The 22,973-nt window shown below is 42.9% G+C and overlaps 1 protein-coding gene across 1 annotated transcript in view; it reads left to right on the top strand.

The window, feature by feature from the left end:
- Positions 1 to 22,973, top strand: part of SLIT3 (slit homolog 3 (Drosophila)) — a 915,040-nt gene that overhangs the window by 681,621 nt on the left and 210,446 nt on the right. The window contains exon 6 of the mRNA XM_006884333.1: positions 12,882 to 12,953. Within this exon, the coding sequence (XP_006884395.1) occupies positions 12,882 to 12,953 (72 nt within the window). The remainder of the gene's footprint in view (positions 1 to 12,881; positions 12,954 to 22,973) is intronic.

Below are 22,973 nucleotides of genomic sequence, written 5' to 3'. Positions count from 1 at the left end.
AAAAAAAAAAGACATGGAAAGCATTTTCTGAGAGGAAGATACTTGAATGGCCTGCATACACATGAAGAAATGCTCCAAATCACTGGGAATAAGAGAGATGCAAATCATAACCATCTTAACCCAGTAACAGTGGCAAAATTGAACAGGACAACAAGTAATAAATGTTGGAGAGGATCTGGAGAGTTAGGAACTCTTATATATTGTTGGTGGGAGTTTGACATTTCCTCAAAGAGCTGAACATAGAAATTCCTTATGACTCAGCTATTCCACTGCTTGGACTATACCCTGAGAAAATGAGAACTGAGGCACAAACGGAGATTTGTACATCAATGTTCATAGCAGTGTTATTTACCATCACAAGAGCAAGGAAACAGCCCAGATGGTCAGCCACAACAAATGGATTGAGAAATTGTGGTACATTCATACAATGGAAAGCTATGTAGCACATAAGAGCAATGGTTTTGTAAATTATTACCTAACTTAGGAGGGACTGGAGAGTGTTGAGCAAACTGACTCGGTCCCATACGGACAAATACTGTATAAAACCATTATTGTAGAATGAGTATGAGGATCCAAGGAGGGGAAGGTGGAAGCAGAGGGGTGAGGATGGGCAGGGGGTTAATAGGATCGCACAATTTGACTACTGGAGGTGGGTGAAGGAAATGGGAGAGATCCAGTGTGAAAACCAATGTATTAGAACTTTGTAAATAAACCAGTAGTAAGGGGGGGGGGAAGCTATCCCCCTTGATAGTATCTCATGTAACTCTTTAGACTTTTCTTCCTTTCCTTGTATTCTTTTTTCTGATCATTCCTCAAAAAGATTAGTATTAAGTGATTTGCCGTTTATCATACTGATTATTTCTTCCATTGATTCAGTCCTACCTTTCTGTTCTCCATTGAGTTGTCTCTTTCTGTCATTTCATTATTAATCTTTTGGATCTCTAGATCTTAATAGACAGATTTTACTTGGCTTCCACTGCCACAAAGATACCTCTAAGTGATGTCTCACTAATGACCGTGGCCCCTGAAGACCTTAGGACACAGTCTGGTTAAGGCTGCCTTATTGTTTTGGGACCCTCTGCTTGCACTCCTTTGGTAAACAGTCTATCTGACTAATTGAGAAGCTCATTGAGAGGAAAGATTCATGAAAAGTGTAGCTTATAGCTGGCCTAAATTACAACATGAACCATTTTTCTGCATGCGCCCTGTTCCTGCTCTGGAAGCCACTAGCCAGCTCCCATTGCATGACCTGGAAGTGCAGCATCTCCTCAAGGTGGGAAGATTTGATCCTTGTCTTCTCTGACTAGAGCCAAAACAAGTCTCTACACCCATAAGGAGCTTTAGTGGCACAGCCAGCGAAGGCTCATCATGCTGCTAACCAAAAAGCCTCATTCGTGGTTCAAATCCACTAACTGCTCCTCAAGGGAAAAAGTGGGGCTGTCTCTTCCTGTTGAGATTTGCAGCCTCAGAAACCTACTGTAGAGTTGCTCTGAGTTGGAATCTACTTGATCATAGCAAGTTTGGGTTGAGTTTTGAGACATTCATCAATACATCTGTATCCATATACTTACATATGCCTTCTTATATACATATCAAGATACATATCTACCTATGTAATGTCACATATGTTTTGGTCATTACTACTTTTGCTGTGAAATTGTGTGCTTTTTTTATTTTTTTGAAATTGTGTGCTCTATTGTTTACCAAAATAATCTTGTATTCTTATATACTTCTTAAAGGGAGCTCTGGTGACCAAGTGGTAAAATGTTTCATGGCCAATTCAAAGGCAGACAACTTTAATCTCAAGCTTTTCTATGGCACAAAAATATGCATTGCCCTCCTGTGTGATTACAGCCTCTGAAAACCTCATTTGAGGATCCGCTGTGAGTTGATTCCAACTGAGGTCCAATGGGCAGCAAGACACTGTACTTCTGAATGTCATCACTTACCTTGGTCAAGTTGTGTAGATTTCACCCATATATAGGATTACTATCCCATCACCAAAACTAACACGTGTCCACTGTTTAGAAAGTCACTTCCCCTCCTTCTTTCCAGCCCTACAAATAGCAAAAGAATCTTACTTTCTACATGTGTGCTCAGTCTTTCTTTTTATAAAAATGAAGCCATAAAAGTCAATAAATAAAAATAAAAGCCGTCTCCTTCCTGATAGACCCTAAAATTTCAAATAGTTAGAGATTCCTAAGAAAGCTAAATAAGAGAGAGGCAGAAACAGAAGCACTGTTGAATATTCCAATCTTATAACCTCAGATTCTGGGGAAGGTTATTTACAGGTTAATGAAAGCAAAGAGGCCTCAGTCCAGTGGCAAGGCCGACACTGTCTTTCCCCCCTAGACTTTTTATAAAAAGGAAAGTTGCAATCCCAAAGGCAAGAGGTTCGAATCCACCAGCTGCTCTGTGGGAGAAGGGTGGGGATTGCCTCTGAAAACCCACTGGAGGGTCAGTGGATCTGACTCAAGGGCACACAGTAACAACAATGCTATGAGATGAGAGTTTGGAAAAAGCCATTCATTTCCCCTGTGCTTTCACAAGAAGGCTTAATAGAAAATGTGGCCTTTGAGGGAAAGGATTTCTCAAGCAGGGAGGTGGGGAAGGGAACAGTCGAAACAGGCATGGAAGTGTGAAAGTCCTTGGTGCATTCATGTACTGGGTGAATAGAGATGGAGGGGACGATATACAAGACCCTGAAATCATGCTAAGGAGCCTGACTCGGTAACAGAGAAGCACTATCACCATGTCATTATCCACACAGACAGATCGGGACTCAAAGCTGAGTTTAGATATAGAGCCCTCAGTCCCTCAGTTTCTTCTTCTGTAAAACAGTGCTTATATTTTAAGAGCCAACTGATAAAAAACATTGAAATAATTTCTTGGGACTGCCCTATCAAAGAGACACATACAACAGTCTCTCATCTGGAGACTAGCAGTCTCAGAGTGCTTGCAGATTTCTGCTTTATGTGAAGGTTGTAAGGAAGGCTTGTTTCTCGATGCTTCAGGCAGGCCCTGCAGTTTCTTGGCCTGTAGATGAATCTCCACATGATCATCTTTCCTCTGTCTCTGTATCTCATCTCCTTTATAAGACACCAGTTACATTAGAGTAGAACCCACCCTACTACAGTATGACCTCAAGCTAATTTAACTGATAATATTTTCAAAGACAGTACTATGAAAAAGGTCACAGTTCACAAGAACTAGCAGTTAGGACTTCAACATAAATTTTTTGGGTCACACAACTCAATTAATGGCAGATGTACAAGATATTTAGTTCAATACCTGATTCCTTAATAAATCTGATGCTTAATAAACGATATGTGCCATTATGATTGTGGTTATTGCCATTGTTGCATTTTTTTAGTGTGGACTACAGGAAGCCATTGAATGTTCATTAGCATTTAACATTAGCAGGTATTAAGACGTTTCTCCCCACCTATATTCATTGTAAGGAACCTCTGGTGGTATGGCGTGATATGTGTTAGATTTTCAGCCAAAAGGTCCAAAAGGTTCAAATCCACCACCCATCCCACAGGGAAAAATGGATGGTCTCTTCTCATAAAGATTTATGACTTCAGAAACCTGATGGAGGGTTACCATGAGTTAGAATTGACATGACAGTTGTGGGTGTTGGCTTTTATAAACATCCTAAGGGCAGGAACTATACACAATAGATTGTGATGTGTGGCATTTGACATTTTTATATGCCCAACACATTACTTCACTGGCTATTAATCGAAAATAGCAACAAAGAAATGTGCTTGCATTTTACAATAACTATTCTTAGTGGTTCTCAGCTAGGAATGTTCCCATGTCAACATCATTCTCCCAGTAAGAGGAAAAGAAAGAAGAAGGAAAAAATATTTCCTCTGTAGGTTTTTAGTGACTTGATGTATTTCAATTTCACATCACCTATTGAAGTACAAAAACAATGTGAGTCTGATGTGCGGCCCTCAGTTCAGCAAGAGTATATTAAATATCTCCAATATTAAAGGCCTTGGTCTGGGATGAATAAAAAGAGATAGATTCAAATCACAGAAGAACCTGACCAAGATGAGTAAGAGCTTTTTCTTTAAAAATCTCATAAGAAATCCATCTCAGGTCATAAAATGCCAGAGTTGAAGGAGACTTTAGAGATTATCTAAAATGAATTCCTGCATGAAATATTATTTGTTTTAAAGCAAATAAAATTAGGCAATGGCACAAATACATTCTTAAGGCACATGCATTTCATTTCTTTAACATCTCAAACTTCCTTCCTTTTGAGATAGATATTAGTATCTACATGAAGAAACTGAGACTGGAACACGTGAATATGAACGGCTTAATTCACACAGGCAGAAATTACTGGAGTTGGTTCTCTCTATTGCCTTTGCTGAGAGCATCCAAGAGTTAGTGTGGACTGAAAAGCACAAATAAATTGAAGAACAACTGAGTGACATTTCCAGATGAGAGCTGGATAATTCTTTTTAAAGGAAAAAAAGATCTTTCAAGACCTAAGAGGCAATGGCTGCCCTCCATCCATGCGTTGTCAGGGAGAGAGGTCCCCCGGCTGTGCTGGGCCCTGGCCTCATCCCAGAGGTGATGCTTAAGATCCTTCTGGAAATGCAGACCAGCACCTCACCTGGGTGCCAGGATCCACATCTGTTGCGGCTGCCTTTTCTGTCTTGGAAGAACTACTTGGGTTCTAACGTGTGCTTGTTAGTCATATTCTCATCTCTGGCATCCAATGAAGAAATTTCCGAAATCTCCACGGAAGAGAGACCCACTCAACTCAGTTTGTGCTGGTTGATTTAGAAAAAGTAGTAAAAGCCAGAAATGTGGGAGATAACTTTTCTTGCCTGTTAACAAAAGCACATTTCATCTTTGCAGCGCCCCACTCCCTCTCCCCTCCTGCGCCTCTGCCAGGGAGGAACCGCAGATGGTTATCACTCAAGAGTGTAACTAGGGAAACCACAACCTGCCCCCATCGCTATGGAGACAGCCATTTATTTGTTCGGCCTCTGACTATTCATGACATCAGCAAGGTCGGCGAGTAAAACACAGATACTTCCTACAAAGACGTTCCATCCCCGATGAGGAAGGCTGAGAATTGATTAGAGAACATCCCAGCCACTTCCTGAGCTTCTACCTGCCTTGATGCAGGTGTGGTTGTGAAAAGACAGCCCATTTTACAGAGGATGTAGGAAAGAGATTTTTAGAGCGCTTGTGCCCGAATGCCAGTTCTATGATCCCACAGTCATTTTAAGCATCAGAGACACAATGTGAACAAATGATCATTGGGATCTATTTCCAACTGAGTCAAGCCGTGGGTTGTAATAGTTTTCCAGGGATTGATGGATTTCTCAAAATGGATGATAGCTTTATATGCTAAAACAGGTAAAGTCCTGGGCAAGTCTTAGCAAGCTGATGACCCTGGATGGAAGGCCTTTTGATCCCAATATTACGTTGGTGCACACATTGACATGAATTTGAGGCATATCTAAAAACTTAGGAGTACTCTTTACAAACAGAAACCACACTTCCATTTTAATATACAAGTATAAAAGTTTTCGAAATCCAAATGAAACACTCTCATCATACTTGTGGGGTGTTTCAGTTTGCTTTTCTTCATGTTGTTTTGTTCTTGTTGTTTTATTTTTCTAGAAATGCCAGGAATTCATTTTCAGTTTAAATGCATCCAAATTCAGTGAGAGCTCAGCTTTCCCCCCAATAACTAATCTTAATGCTAAATTGGTTGCCAGGGATATTGTTCCCCTTACATTTTTCATCACAAATTCATTTGCCAAACCTCACCATATAGGAAACTGTGTAAACATGGAAGCAGGGTTATTGATATTTCCTAGTGATGTGTAAAGCCCTCTTTATTCTTCCAGGCCTGCGTGCCTCTTTCTTGTCAATCCATCATCTGTGTTTGCATTATTGCACTGTAGTCTTTCTGGAGCATCTACTACGGTGGATGCAGTTATCCTCCTGCTGAGAAGCTGCATATGTTGAACAAAAATACGAGATATACTAAATAAAAGACAGTATGCTAGCTGTGTGGCAAAGGATGCATAATGATGCTTGTTAAGATAGATTCATGCTTCCATTTTTAACAAAGTTTCTAGGCAAGAGGTTGTGATCGGAGAGCTTAATTAACCTACGAATCGGCCCTTAAAGTAGATTTGGTTGGTTGCTTGAAGCTTCTGTAATGAATGCTAACAATCATATTTCTGTGAATGTGACAGAATGAATGCACATTAAATTTCAGAGGTCAATAATTGTTTGCTTTACCTATTTGGAAGGTGGCACAATGGCGAAGCACTTGAAATGGTCAGTAATTCCAGCCCAGAATCTACCCCAAAGGGGAATGATGAGGCATTCTGCTTTGATCAAGATACAGCTTTGCAGACCCTGGAGCAATTCTTCCCCATCCTACAGGGTCACTGTGAGTCAGGAACAACTTGATAGCAGTCAGTGGTAGAGGATTTGCCTACTTTTTATTACATATCTTCATTTACATGCATACAATATGGAGATATTACATGACATTATGTATGTAGAAAATATCTGCTTAAAGTTGTCAGTTCTGTAAGGAGGGATCTTTGAGGAGACTTAAATAATTCATACATCAGCAAACTAATCTATATGCATGTATTCTTGGGTCTGGTGGACAAGTGTATAAAATGTGCAAAGGTATAGTCACCTCTCTTTTGCTCATTTGAGATGTTGTTTTAATGTAGAATTACAGTAGCTTCTTAATGATGAGAAGTAGTGACATTTCATTAGCAGATTGTGGCTTAGATCAAGTGTTTGATTTGCCTACAAAGTGTGGCAAATTATATGAAGTGCATGCATTTCTTTTGAACATTTTCCCCTTATTTCCAGTTAAAATAACTGAGGGTTCTCTGTCCCCACTTTCATTTTGAAGACCCCAGGCAGCAGTAGACAACTGCTTCTATAATTTTTTCTTCACTAATGATTTTTCTAGAATCTTGAACTGTCATAAAAACACCCCTCAACATTTCAGATGTTATTACTGGATTTTTTTTTAAAGACAGTTACATACTGAAGAGAAAAGAAAGCACGCACATTAAGGCTATTTCATGTTTTGTCTTCTGATTTGTCTCATGAAAGCAGTGATTCCCTGGTTTGGGGCTTGTTTTGTGTTTTGTTTCTTTTTAGTGGTAACATTCTGTTTCCCATCAGTTTAGAAAAAGAAGTCCGCTTGGAATATGTATGTGTACAAACAGAGATATTTCATCAAAAGCAAATTCAAATTAGTCTTTAGAATTCTTTGTGCCTCTTAAGATAACTGAGATGTAAAACCCCACAGGTGGTAACCTTCTTCCAGATATTTTCCAAAAAATCTTATACTTTGTTCTCCCTCTCGGGTACACACACAATGCAGTCCGTTAATAATGCTCGGATGCTCTTTATAGGCCGTTTAATTGTTGGGTCCTGAGACCATACCCTTCCTTTGGATTTCTTTTAAGGCTTCCCTTGTGAATTTCGTGTGGAAGTCCTTCTGCTGTTTTGCACACTTTGTGCAGATAGCTTTGTTCTGAAACGAGCCAGCTCTGGAACTCCAAAGGGTATTGTACCTTAGCTCCTTCTCGCGCTCACTCGGCAGGAAGAGGACAACAGCGGCTCTAATGCAATGAAGTCTTAGAACAGATCGCTGCTGCTGGGTTTTGGGTCCTGGAATAATGGTACCCTTAGGCGAAGCTTAACTATCCACCTGTCCAGATGCCAAGGCTCTCAAAACATCTGGGTGAGAAGTGAACAGTCCTCGGCATGCCCCAGTGTGTTGATGTGCCATCTAGATGACTAGTTGGAAATTTTCCTTTTTTCCCCCCAGATACTCCATGCCTGTTTTTCTTGAGATTTTCATTTTCAAAGTATTCCTTATTAGAACTCAAGTGATAATCCCTTCTTTATTCCTTTTCTTTCTTCTCCTCTACCACTTTTCTTCCTCTCCTTCATCCTCCTTTTCTTCCTTCTTGGGTTTTTTTGTTTCTGTTTTTGTTTTTGGGGAGTTTTTTGTGGCTTTATGTATGGATTGCATAGTTACAGCCAGTTTCAATTTGGGGGTGGGGGGAGGAGGTGTTGTATGTGTTTAGCTTCAGGATTTAATTGTGCCTCTTTAAATTTTTGAGCCACTTAAATATTTGTATCCAGCCTCAATGAGGAAATCTGAAATTACAATTGAAAGAGATGCATTATGATAATCAGAGGATATTACACTTATGAATGGGAATCTTCATAAAAGTACAATCTCCTTGTCGGCTGTTTGTGGAGATTATTTTAAGCCCTTACTCATGCTGGTTTTCCTTTTAGACTTGTTATTTCCTCAGTGTACGAAAATACCATACTCACAAAGCTCTTTTTCAGGGAGCTTGCATTTGACTGAGGTTCCCACCCTAAGTGGGCTCTGGCACAGTTTTAATCCATTGTTTGCTGCCACCTGAGATTCCCAGTGAAATCAGAGCAGTCAATTTAATATTATGAACATTTAGGGGCTTTTCAGCTAATTAACGAGCACTCAAAAACATACTGCCATCTAGGCATGTTGACCCTAAAGGCTGAGTAGAACTGACCCACGCTTTTCCAAGACTGAAGATGTAGTTACAGAAGCAGATCAGCACATCTTTCTCTCTAGGAGCGGCGGCTTCTGGGTTCAAACCACCAACCCTTCTGTTAGAAGGTGAGTGGATTAGCTACAGTACTACCAGGGTTCCTTATTCACAGGCAGGCTAATAATAAAACTTTTGTATAAACTGAATAGTCTATATACAATTGAGGACAACAGAAGTTGCCTCCAAAAACCAACCAGTCTTCCTTCTGTCCATTGCTTTCTGCTCCTGCCCTCACCCTGGGTCCATAGCAATGTTTCCCAGCTCTTCTTCACAAATGCTCTAAGATCTCGGAAAACCTGGGAGAGAGACACTTAGTCCTTTGTGGGCATAGAGGAAGGGAAAGTGTGTTCCTCCTACCCATTGTTGTTACTGGTAGGTGTAGAGGGCCAGAGCCAGAGCCAGTGTCAGAGTCCTCAGATAGCAAGGTCAGCACCAACTTCGTCACGTTTACCTGCCAATGCATAGTGAACCACTTAACATTTCTGCTTCTAGGTATGACTGGTATCAGTCTATCTCCCAACCTCACAGCTCCCTCCTGCAGAATCAAAGCCTTTTTAAAATGTATAATCCCCAACAGGGACGGCGTCTCTAATAGGCAATGTAAGCACAGGCTTCCTTGCGCATTGGCTTCCTGCTCTGTAGTGAACAGTTTCACGTGTTTCTCACCATCTATTTGGTTTCACATGAAACTGAGGTGAAAATGTCCACGACACAATAGTAAGTATACACTATGTCTGCATGGGCTACCTTGCTTCCTAGGTGATCTGCTCCCGGCCAGGATGGCACGGCTCATTGGCCCACAGCCTCTGTGCTGTACGATCTGGCCCATCCTGACATGTTGGCAATATAAAGACACATTCTGCAGTCTTGAGTGACAGGCCACCTGCGAAGACCTGGCACTGAGCTAGGCACAGGATGAGTTTGCTTGCTGAGATTCAGTGGCAATAGACTTCTAATTAGCGAGGAAAAATGGAAAGAACTATTGGGCACCCTGGAGACTTGCTGAATTCCTGTCGTACATTTGGCTCGTGGGTGATGGTGTACTGGGTGCAGGGTGGGCGGCGGGCTTAGGAGAGGGTCTTTGAATGAGCACTTGCAGAGGTACTTTGACATATATAGACCTTTGACATGAAAACTCAGAACACACCTCAGCAGACTCTGGTCCCATCAATCCCAGAAGTGAGCGGTTAAGTGAAATGCCATGGCCTCGGTGCCAGAAGACTACTCAAAATACTGGACAAAAAACTCAGCATGTGGGTGTTTCACCCTTATCTTCCCCTTCTGTATGCTTTAAACTAATGTCTGTGCCTTAAACTATAAACTGTAATTTTTAAAAGAGAAAGAAATCTTATCTAAGCCAAATGTATGTTTATTTTGTTTCAAAGACTTAGCTATTTGCACAATATATCAGGAATGATTGTGGACAATGAATTAGGGGTGATTCCTCCCACATTCATTACCTGGGAAGCAGAGTGCACATTTTGATTTACGTATTTCCCTGGTAGGGGCCACACCGCTCTATACCAGTAAGTCATAAGAACGGCTCTTTGACGATCAAGGCTGGGATACAGCTTTTGTTTACATATCTGTAGCAATAATGAAAAGAGACAAGCTTGTTCAATATCCTCTAGAAAAACACACTTAAGCATAAATGTTTTAAAATTTGGTACATTTCATAGTTTAAAAGGGTTTACAAAATGCAGCCACAGAGATGCTTATATTTATGTTAAAGCTGAGTTTTTCATTACTAAGAAACAAGTAGTGCCACCCGGGAAAATATTTACACATATAATTGAGAGGATCCTAGGCATCTCTCCTTTTATGCATAAAAGGATCAAGGTGCCCTGCTAAGACCCATTGTCTCACTGCGCCAGTGTCTTGTGTTCCAAAGACCTTGATGGAATGCTGGGTTGTGTGTATTTTTTTTAAAATCTTCTACCAATCTCCCTTTATTTATTTTTCTTTTAAAAATCTCATTCTATTATTTCATTCCCCCCCACCTCTGTTTCCTATGACTTTCTCTCCTCCCAAGCAGATTCCGTCTTTTCCATGTAAAATTCTGTACGTTGAAAGCATCCTAGTTGGCTGTGGGTACTATGATATAGAAGAAAGCATAGAAAAGACCTTATAAAGCCAGCAAGAACATTACTATCGTATATTGAAAGGACTTCTCAGAAGGTCTGCACAGCAGCAGATGCACCGCATACCACCATCGTCTGGATACACCACCCCAGACTTCCCAATGTGATGAGGTAGATACTTTTCACTGAGGTGGACGGGGCTGTTTTTGCCGAATTCAGCAGGTTCATTGAAAAGTTTCTTGGAGCCAGAAGCTAAGTCCACTGCATTTGTGCTTGGTAAGGTTTGGTGGCCTTGGCCTGGGACAGGAGTGTTGATTTATCAGCTCTTAAGCGGATGATAAATCTAGAAGCTGGACAGCAATACTGGACTACCTTCGCAGAACCACTGCAGGGCATTGCCAGTCTACAGCCCAACACTCGAGAAACCCACGTAAAAAATCCTCGGCAAACTAACACTAAGGCTTCCTGGAGAATTTGGGACCCGAAAACAGTGCGGTCCCTGCCAGTGGGCATCAGTGAGGACACTTATCACTTCATCAAAGATAAAGAACTCTTCAACCTAAGGAATGCCTCTGCTTCTGGACACCCATTTCCTGCGATTCTCAAAAACCAGAATCTAAACATCTAACTCTTGTACCGCGTCACCTGAGATGTAGCAGATCCATCCGTTCTGGGGTGCAAATGTTGAGAGATGCTCTAATTATATGTATCTCATTCACACGCACTGACATAATCCTACCTGGGTTTTGTTTAGTGATAATACTATTTTCATTTTAATGGTCTGCCTTCTGCAAAAATGTAAGCCCTCCTTGAAGGTGACTTGTGCAACTAAGCTGTCCATTTTGTGGGATAAGTGTCTTAGAATAGGTTAGAGTGGGTTACAAAGAAAAATTCTAGTAAAAGAAAATCACTTCACCAGAGAGGTTTTATTTGTTCTGGGCGAAATGATGGAAAAATCTGGAAGGAGACATTTTCCATACAGGCTCAGTTTTTCAGGAGCCCCCACAAAGATGGCAATGTACTTTGTAGACAATGTACAATAGGCAATGTTGTATTTGTAACCATTTTCTTTACAGCATCTTTTAAAACAAACAGAAAAAATCAAATGAACTATTTAAATGATGTTTAAGCTGAGGTGTCTTCATGAAAAATATCCCGACTCACACATCATATATATTTTGATTTATGTATAAATTATCTTATTTATTCTCTAGTTAAAATACTTCAGTCCCAGATGAAAATACATATTAGTGAAGAAGCCTTTTTAGAAAGACATTATTTTAATACTCATAGAATGAAGAGGGATTTTTTTTAAGGCTGAAATAGGTGCATTTAATTCTCCCCAATTTAAATGTAAGTGGTGCATCTTTAAGGCAATAACGATAGTCCTTTTTTCTCTCCCGTCATGAGCACTTCCATCAATGGATTTCTTTAATGTTGATGGTGGTTGGTGCAGTTTGAGGGAATCTGTATTTAGTCAGAAAATGCTTCCATAGAATGACCTACCAGATGGGCCCCATCACAGAGCAGGAGGCATCAAACCACCACAGACATTTGGTGCTTAGAATAATAAAAAGACTATAAAATTAGATTAGTTGAGTCTAATTTGGAATTGGTATATTCCCCATGCACCCTCGCCGCTCTTGGGCAGATAAAGCCTTGAGATTTAGCACTGTGTCAGAGCCGAAGACTGCAACTTCCAGTAAAAGGGAGAAGAAGGAGAGAGGGAGAGCAGAGGGAAGCATTCTGGGAGGTCGCGGAGGGCAGAGCAGTGACCTCCGATGATTTACAGGCCTTTAGCTTAATGAAATTGTTTCAGTGACATGACGGTAAGAGCTCGTAATGGATTGGATGCCCTAATGTAATGAAATTACTCCCTTCTGCCTAAAAAAAAAAAAATGCGCAATTAATATTTACTGAGACCTGACAGCCTTCGGTGTGCTCGTCTGTGCAGTTCTCTGAGACAGTCAGAGAGGAGAGACGGAGCAGCGCGGAGCGTGCAGACAGGCTGGCTCGGAGCTCCCGGCGGGGACCGGCCGAGCCGAGCCGAGCGCAGCCCGCGGGGGCGGAGGACGGGCGCTCCGCCCGCCCGGGGACGGGGACGCCCAGCCCGGCCGCCGCGCCGCCGCTGCCCCCTCGGCGCTCATGCTCTCCCCTTGCTTTTCCACAGGCAACTGGACAACAACCACATCAGCTGCATTGAAGATGGAGCCTTCCGAGCGCTGCGCGATTTGGAGATCCTGTGAGTTGATGCTGCGATCGCTGCCTTGTGTGTGCGAGCGTGTGTATGTGTGTGTGCGCGTGTGTGTCCGGGTGAGGAGGCGAGAGGGGGAGTGTGTGTGCAGGGGGGTCCGTGTGGATGCTTCTCGGTGTCTCCTGCTGCAGTGCTATTAAAATTGGGAATGGGGAGATCCCTCCGGCTCACCTTGGCCAAAGTGTTTGCAGGAGGCAAAGTGTGATTTCTCACCTCCCATGAACTGGGGGTTCCTGCTAATTAAGTCTCAATTGAGACCTTTCCCCCAATCTCGATGATGTATTTGTTGTTGGGTGAAAGAGATGGGCTGGAGTAGCCCCCCAGCACCTATTGGAGCATTCAGGGAGGGTCTGTGCGAGTGTGGGCTTGCGGGGAGACAGGTTACAAGTCTGGGGAGACAGTAGGGGTTAGCGCCCTGAATGGAAAAGGGACCTTGTCACAGGACAGGGAAAATAGCAAACAGCCTGGTAAAGTCCAATCATTGCCATTGCTGGTGGGAGCTTTTCTAGGGTTTTAAATTCAAACTTTAGCAGTCACCTTAAAGTGGCAGAGGAGGATAAAATAGATGTGAGGAGGTGGTCCCGTCCCCCGAATACTTTGCAGAGAAAAATATGTTGCTGTCTTCCTCCATTCTTGATATTTAAATGGATCTAACTAAGAAAACCTGAGTTTTTAGAAAGCTTGTGTACAGGGAGTTATCGTGGGGTCATTCAAACTAAAGTTGAATTGTGTAAGAAAACATTTTTATTGTCCTCACCGAAGGCCACACTTGGAACTGCCCCTGATTCAGGGAAACACCCAGGGGGAGGTGATAAAGCATGAGAGGACTTGTGTCAGGAGACTTGTGGTTCCGTCCAGAGCCTACCACTCATTAGCCAGGTGACCTTGGACAAGTCCCTTTAGTGTTCCAAGCCTCAGTTTTCGTGTTTGTAAAATGAAAGGGTTCATTGCTCCCCAGCTTGGAGGTGATATCCCCTTGCCAAGTTCTGTAATTGCTTGGTTCTGTAAATAATTCAGGTGTTACATCCTATCCAGGGAACGATGAGAGAGTAGGATTTGTTGAGCATTCCCTAAAAAGAAAAAAAAAAATTACATAGTCACGGCTTACCTGTCTCTGCCTTCCAGAAGAATGAATAAATGTCAAACAAATGCATAGATGAATATGTTATAGTGCCCATTGTACATGAAGAAAAAGGCAGGGAAGGGAGGTCCTCCATCCACCTTTCTTTCACCTGGTCCCGCAGACAGTACATCCCCACATTGTTGAGAAGAAGGTGATTCCAAGAGGAATCACGGGAAATAAGAGGGGATGCTGATGCTGCAAGCTGTTTGCAATCTGATGAAAGCCGAGAATTCCTAGGACAGAGGAGGCGGGACCCTCAGCCAGGGAGGTCAGATTGTCATTCGTAAGATGAATGGGCTCTCCTTACCCAAACTCTGACCCTGAAACCCAGCAACAAATGCGTGTCTGCTGTGGAGAGGATGCCAGCCCAAATTTAGTAACCGAGGGTTTCTCTTATCAGGAGGCTGGGCATGAGAAGGGATGGCTTGCCTAAAAAGAAGCCTTTGTAGAAAGGGCTTCTGGGAGCATAGCACCTTTTCTCCCTTGTGAGAGAGAAGGAGAATGATGAGAAAATTCCTTGAGAAGGGACCAGGAAATGGAAGTCAGCAGCTGCCATGGAACAGCTGTGACAATTTGCCAGGGAATGAATGTAAGCCCTCTGTATTGGGAGTGTTGTGGTCCTGTCTGGGGTAGATAGGGAGGGACCCCGCCTGGGTTTGGAAGTGGGACTTTGAGCTGACTTAACCTCTCTGAGTCTCTGTTTCCTCAACTTCAAGAAGAGATCATAATAGGAGATGCTAAGTGTTGTCCTTTCTGCTTCCTCAATTTCCCCTAAGTGGTGCAAATGGTTTGCGCTCAACAACTAACCAAACAGCTAGTGGTCCGGATTCACATAGCAACACCACAGGAGGAATGCATGGCCATCAGCTTTTGTAAAGGTTACAGGCAAGAAAACTCTATAAGGCACAGCTGTACACTGGTGGGCTTGGGCTGGGTATTTAGGGGAGGCAAAGCTGGACCTTTTTCTCTCCATCGCGCCCATATCCCTCTCAGTCTCCTCTCTGGACAGGATTTGGGAGTGTCTCTTTCCTCAGATTTTTGCTCTTAAAAGATATTGTGGTACCCAGGTACACCAGGTCTCTCAAACTTGAGACTTAGGAACCACCTGGGGGAGAGAGAGTGCTTTCCATCTCCTTGTCATTGTAAAATGCTGACAGGATCTGATTGGTTTATCTTCACAATTCCAAAGAAAGCCAGATCAATAGCTTTGTTTTAAAGATGCACTCATTTGGCTTCACATGGCTAAGTACTTAAAGTTAATCATAATCAGTTATTCCGTGGGTTTTTAGTTTCCAGCAGAGGCACACAGTTTTGGCACCATCAATCTTCATGAGGAGCCATCCTGAAATTGGCTGGAGCTGACATCTTCATTTAAAGTACCACCCCACCCCGCCCCCAGACCTTCCAGATCTCATCCACACCTTGGCATTTGATAACACTTCTCTGTAATTGCAACTTAGGCACCATAAAGAATCTTGACAATGAAATAATAGGTAGGAACCAAGTGAGGACATCTTAGAATAACTTACTATATTCTTCAGAGAGTGAGAAAGGATTCCAAAAGCTCTATCCCCAGAAAGATATTTCTTATAGGTCTAAAGTTTTACAGTCAACAGATTTAGAACACAAGATAGGATACTTCACGTGTGTAGAAAGTTTTTGTCTCTGCTATTAACGTATAAGAATTTTGGGGAAACTCATAATCATCTCATGGAACCTTTTCTCAAAAATTAACTTAAATTTGTGAACTTCAAATACTAATGGGAATATTTCATCTGGGATAACCCAGTTGTTCCATCCTTCCTATCGATGGATATGCAATAAACCTTCTCTCCACCACAGCTGAGGCTGCTTTTCTCAGCTTCATTGAATGAGAATTTAAGAGGTGAGTCTGGGAAGGAACCATTCACTGGCTGTTAGGAGAGAGGAAACAATATATGGTTTGCAACCATGATGAGATCTGCTCATCTCAAACACATTTTTGCTTCATGTCCAATAGGAGTAAGGACATCCAGCACAGGGCGTGGTGAGCAGAGTAAGTTACTGTAAGAAGTCATTCCCTACCTTCCCAGGTAGCCACAGAAAGAGAAAACAGTGTTGGGTTTGGGTGTGGTCAAGACTTGGATTTTGCTCCATAGGACTTTTCTAGGCTGTGACCTTTCAGAAACAGATTACCAAGTCTTTCCTCCAAGATACTCCTGGGCAGGTTTTAACTGGCAACCTTTTGGTTAATAGTCAAGAGCCTAAGCGGTTGTTCTACTTGGGGAAGTGACCACAAGGTGGGAATTATAATGACAGTGACAATAGCTAGCATTCCATATTGGTGGGCTCAGACTTATGGTGATCTTCCATGTGACAGAACAAAGCGTTGCCTGCACATTGCCTTGTCTTGTGCCATCCTCATCATGGTTGGCACACCTCAGTCCATTACTGCGGTTGTCGCTACTCTGTGCCCAGCAAGAAACCTACTCCTTTCGGACTACTTGCTGAAACTGTTACTCTGTCATTCAGGTAGCATCTCATAAACATCTTTTTATTTATTTTTTTTAAAAAGGCATATTGTTGTTGAGTTATAGTCAACATGTAGACGACCCTCTGGTAGATTTCCAAAGCTGTAAATCACAAGGTAGGAGACTTCCCATCTTTCACTGGTGGATTTGAATTACCAAAGAAATGCAACCTTGGAGTTAGTGCAACTTCCTATAATTAGGCCACCAGAGCTGTTACCTGCTTAACTATCAATCAGCAGAGCTAGGATTTCAAATGTCAGACAGAGCTTACACGATTAACCATTCTAACAAACTGCCTTTTTGGTCCACATCAGGGCTCTCTCACTGCTTGACCTCTCTGCAAAATCAAAATGTGCCGTAGGGCACACCAGAACACCCAAGAGCTGAGCTAGGCCAACAATCAATGCTTACACTCCTGCCAAAGAGAATTTGAGGGCTCACAAAATTAACCTTGTCAGTTCTCTTTACCTAGTGAGAGAGTCCCTAAAAGTTAGTGACATTTGAGATTCATAGGGAAATGAAAATGATCTTGGATTTTGTAGCAATGTATATGTAGTTGTTGTGTACCGTCAAGTCAGTAGTGACTCATAGCTGACCCTCTGGTAGGTTTTCAGAGGCCGTTAATGCACAGGAGGAGATTGCTCATCCTTCTCCCATGAAGCAGCTGGTGGATTTGAACCACATGCCTTTGGGGTTGCAGTGCGGTTTCTTACCACTAAGCCACAAGAGCTTCCTCCAAAGAATTCTGCCGCTGCTATGGTTAAGGCATTCAATTGCTAACCAGAACACTAGTCATTTGAACCCAGCAGTCACTCTGAAGGAGAAAGATTAGACAGTCTTCATCTGTAAAGACTGACCTCCTTGGAAATCCTACAGGGAAGCTCTACTTTATCCTGCAGGGCTGCTATCATCATGTGATTCGATTGCAGTTGGTTATACTAGACACACTGGCGGGGTGGGGAGACAGGGTAGAGCTTCTCCCTAGGATTGTCATAGCTAGAACATCTTACAAGTAGATCGCCGCACTTTTCTTTTGAGGCACATCTGAGTGGGTTCTAACCTTTTGGCTAGTAGTCCACACAGCTGTTTGCTCCAGCAGGGACTCGATATATAGTTCTGTAGATGGTTTATTCTCACTCTGGCTGTTGCAAGTCAACATTGATACACAACAGTTGTGGAGCTTTGTTATTCAGGCATCCCCTATAAATATAGTTCCAACTTCCTGTATGGCATGTAAGCTTCTTGATTGAGGGTCCTGGATTTCTGTGAATCATTTTCCCTTTGGTTCCCCAAATCAATGACCTTTAACTTCTGTCTGTTTATACATTTGGTGCTTCATATACATGGGTTCTTTCTAAATAAAACCTGTAGCAGTCATGTCAACTCCCTATCCTAGTGGGCCCATTTGTGTCAGAGACTGTGCTCTGTAGGATTTTCACTCTCTGGTCTTCTACAACTAGATTTTCAGAGTTTTGTCCCCAGGCACTGCTGGGTGGTACCGAACCTTTAGTCTTCAGGTTATTGGTTTACATGACCCAGTGACCTTTCTCTAAGTAAGTTGTGCTTGTACTGCAGCCAGATGTGGCAAGACCACATGTCCACACTGTGGGGTCTGTCAGGAATCATTGGCAGGGAGCTTGGAGCCATGGGTTCCAGCCCCGGAGAGCAAGGCCGAGGATAGGGAGACCAGTCTGTGTTGATTATGTGGGCATCTCCCTATGGAACCAGATATGCCATTTTGAGTCAGAAGAGGGGTTAACAAGGGAGAAAATAAAGAAGAAGAAATAATAAAACAAAAATGAGAAATCCTAGTTAATAAAATATGTATTCTTTTTCCAATAGTACTGCAAGAGCGGGGATGGGGAGAGATTTTACAGGCATTGTCTGCTGACTCTGAGTTGCAGGTCTGAAGTTCAATAGATAAGTTGTCAAAAATGCCAGACCAAAGATGTCAGGAACACTTCTAGTCTCCCGGTGAGTGGTCTGTCCTTGATAAATCACTTGTCCCAGCTAAACTGCATGTAGATCCAACAGGTCTGCTGATAAGCAGTGAGTGCTGTCTTGAGGGCCTTGCCCCTCTTATTGTCATTTAACAGTTCTGGAAATTCAGTGGTGTTATCCTAGGCTGGCCCTGGAGGGACCTACACTGTCTCCAGGTCTGTCCTTTTTGTTCCCATAAGGAACAGGGAGTTTAAGAGCAGGGCAAGGATGAGAATGAAGCATGCACTTCATTTACTTTATGCTCTGCTAACCTACAGGTTGGCAATTCAAATCCACCAGCAGTTCCATGCAAGAAAGATGAGGCAATCTCCTGCCATAAAGATTTAGAGCCTAGGGTATCTGACAGAGGGGTGCTGGGAATCTGAATCAGTTTGGTGACAGGGGTTTGGTTTTCTGACAGACCCAACCTTGTCTAGAAGACTTGCTTACGGTCTTGTCACAAATCCATTAGGAATAGAACCAGGTTCTCCAAATCCCAGTTCCATGTTGTTTGCCCACATTACACACCTCCATGCAACTAGGCTGTCCAGATGAAACCCTCTAATAAAATTGGGACATTTATAGGGTCAGTATGAGTCATGTGTAACTTGACAGCATCTAACCACAACAACAGTCAGTCACCTATAAGTAGGGAACTCTGGTGGTCAAGTGGTAAGGACCTGGGTTGCCAACCCCACGGCACACGGTTCAAATTCACCAACTACTCAATGGGACAAACATGGGCAGTCTTTTCCCATGTGATTTACTGTCTCTGCAAACCCACTGGAAGGTGAGTTAGGAGGCAGTTCCTCTCGACAGTACATAACAATCATCACATTTAAGAGTCTTAGTAGTGTAATGGTTAAAGTGTTTAGCTATTAATGGCAAGGCCAGCATTTCAAATACACTAGCTGCCCCGAGGGAGAAATATGTGGCATTCTGTTCTTGTAAAGGTCCAGTGAAAATCATTGCCGTCAAGTCGGAATCGATTCATCGCTGACACTCCAGTGGGGTTTTGGAAGCTGGGAATCACATAGGAGGAGATTGCCCATCTTTCTCCCACAAAGCAGTGGGTGGATTTGAACTGCCAGAGATATTACCCCTTTGACGTAGCAGTGTGACTCCCTACAGACCATGCCACCAAAGCATGACGAAGCCCCCTGGGGCAGGTGGGCTCCCTCAGCAGTGCTGTCGCAGGTAAAAACCGGCTCACCCACAGTAAGCTTGGGTAAGCACCGTTCATCCCCGCCACACCCATTAGTAAGTTTTCATTATTTTGTCAGTTGAAGGAAGAAAAACATTTGTCCATAACAGAACCAAAGGACAGTTTTGCTTTCAGCACTCATTAAATGAAATACTCAAAACTAGAGATCACAGACTACACAAGTGAAATTTCTTTTATCCTATAGATTGATTTTTTTAAAAGTTGTCATTAGCATCTCACCTTTAAAAATTGTGAGATTTTTGCATAAGCATGCAGACTTCCAGCTTCTCTCGATAACCCATAAACTCTAGAGATCCCAGTCTCACATTTCTGCACTGTGTAAGTGGCTGAGGAACCACCCCCCTTTTTTTAAGGGGTCAGTGCTGTGAGACATTTCTTTTAACTGCCACCCCAAGCCATTCCTGCTTGGGAGAAGGAGCAAAGACACACCCTGTGTTCCTTGCAGTGGCTGGTGCTGGGTCCAGAAAAGCTCTAAATAAACTGAGCACCTGGGCAGAGGTAACCCTGGCCCAGAGTGCATCAGAATTGTCAAGGGGACTTGTGCAGAGAGCAGCAAGCCTTCCCAAACGGAGCATCTCACAAGTGTGTAGGAAGATTTTACGCCTTATCTGCTCAAAAGTTCTTTTCTTCTCGAGAGTTGAGCTTACCTCATAGTCCCTTCAGTTTCTAAACTTAAATTTAAACTTAAAATTTTTCATTTTAAGTTCTGAATTGGGTTTATGCATCTGGTGATTAAAAACAAGATCCAAATCTTTATCGCAACAGCCACCCTTGCCACCTGACCACCTTGCCCCCAGTCCCTCTGAAAAACCTGGGGACCGAGCTTCCCATTAATGCACAGTTAGAGAAGACAGATGCAAGGGTGGTGGCATTTGGACTTTAGGGGCGTTTGAAATCAATCAGCCAGAATGCTTCTTAGAAGTGAGAATGGCAAGACTTCACCTCACCCACCTGGGGCATGTTATCTATCAGGAGGGGCTAGTCTCTGAAGATCGAGTTCGTACTTGGTAAAGTACAAGGTCATTGAAAAATAGGAAGAGCCTCAATGAGCCAGCTTGACACTGCAAGAGCTCGCTCGAGGACAGCAGCCATTGTGAGGATGACACGGAACCAGCAGTGTTTGTTCTCCTGCACGTGGGGTCGCTGTGAATTGGAGTCCTCTGGACAGCACCTGACAGCAGCACTCTTGGGCAGCAGGACATGGGCTCATACGTAGCCCCACCTGTAGACATGGAAGGATGAGTGGAGAAATTCTCTGTTCTAAAAAGAAGGCAGTTAAAAATAAATCCACAATGGTCTAGATGTTCAAACCAGAGTTTGTTTATTCTCCTGGCGTGAGGTTTTTGTCCTGGCTGAGATGTACCAAGCACGGAGTATTGGGACATTCAAGGACATTGTCGCTCGGTTCAGAAATCCCAGAGCTTCGTGCTAGTGGTGATTTGTCCTCCACTAACTGAGCTTCCTCTGCCTGTGGAACAGGCTGCTCTGATTAGCTACTATTTACTACTGCTGCTGCTGCTAGTCCGAATAATAATGCAGTGATAATAATCTATTGAATAATGCAATAGTTTTATAATCATTAATAGCATAGTTTTAAGAATAATAATAGCAGTGATATTTAAGAATGGACTGTCTTCCAGGCTCTGATAAGGTCTTGGACTATGGCATTGTTGTTCTATCCTCATCACAACATTATGGGGTGGGTCCTGTCAGTCTCCTCATTTTCTCACTTACCACTCGAAGACTTAGTGGAATTAAATCTCTTTCCTTGAGTAACACCGCCAAGTATGAGGTTCCTACACTTCCAGTGCTCAAATCTGATTCTGCCTGGTAGCTGAGCTCCTGCACTTAACAACACTGTTATAGAAAGAAAAAATTTAAAATGTATACTAGAGCTCACACATACAGAAAACAATTACGTGCTTTAGTGAGATTACCTATGGTGAAGTACCCAGAATAATTCTGAAATCCTAGTTTGCCTAAGCCACAAGTGAAGCTCCTGCCATCAAGCCAATTCTGAGATGTAGCGACCCTACAGGACCAGGTGGAACTGAGCCCATACGATTTCCAAGGCTGGAGAGGTTTATGGGAACAGAGTTCCTCATCTTTTTTCCAGTGGAGTCACTGGTAGATTTGAACCAGTGACTTTTCAGTTACCAGTGTGCCACCAAGGCTTTTAAATTGACCTGTGTTGTTGTTAGATGCCAGGGAGTCAACTATGACTCATAGGGACCCTACTGACAATAGATCTGAGCCTTGCCCTGTCCTGCACCGTGCGCACAATTTCCCTCATACTCAAGCCCGCGGCCGCAGTCACTGCGTCAGTCCACTTTGCTGAGGGTCTTCTTCTCTTTTAATGACCCTCTTCATGATGTCTTTTTTTTTTTTTTTAAGTCCCAGAGACTTCAGATTATGGGAAATGGAGTTTCACCATCTTTGCCACCAAAGAGCACTCTGGTTACACTTTGTCAGGACAGACTTGTTGGTTCTTTTGGAAGCCCGTAAGATATTCCATACTCTTCTCCAGCGTCACAGTTCAAAGGCATCAATTCTTCAAATCAAAACCTATGGCATTAACTTAGTTTTCATCCTGCCCCAATCTACAGAACTGCTTGAGACACAGAGATAAGAGACCAGCGTTGAAAGATGAGGCCAAAGGTAAATGCCACATGTTCGAGACTTTCCAGCCAGTCCAGTTTCACCAACTTAAGGTGCCTTGTTGAAAAGGAGCCCCTTAGGTAGTACAAGAAGCTCTGATGATACAGTGCCTTATGTGTTGAGTTACTAATCAAAAGTTCAGCAGTTTGAATTCACCACTTGCTCCTTGGGAAAAAGATGGGTAGTTTCTTCCCATAAAGATTCACAGCTTTGAAAATCTGCTGGGAGGTCGCTGTGTGTCAGAACCGTCTCAGTGGTGTTTGGACTACGATTTGGTTGTTGTTAAGTGCCATCGAGTCAATAAATGAAAATGCATATGATAAAAACACAGTAATTTTCACTAGTGGCTCTACGAACAGCAGATTGGAGCCCTGTCCTATGCTGTGCCAACCTTCCAGTCCCTGATACGCTTGATCTGATCGCTGCAGCCACTGTGCCAATCCATCTTATTGACGGTCTCCCTCTCTTTGGCTGACCCTCCAACTTTCCAAGCATAATGGCATTGCTGTTGT

This window comes from Elephantulus edwardii, unplaced genomic scaffold, assembly GCF_000299155.1.
Source record: "Elephantulus edwardii isolate Elephantulus edwardi_28Jun2011 unplaced genomic scaffold, EleEdw1.0 scaffold00033, whole genome shotgun sequence".
Taxonomy (NCBI): domain Eukaryota; kingdom Metazoa; phylum Chordata; class Mammalia; order Macroscelidea; family Macroscelididae; genus Elephantulus; species Elephantulus edwardii.
Note: the sequence above shows the minus strand (reverse complement) of the source record. Positions and strands in the feature narration are given on the sequence as shown.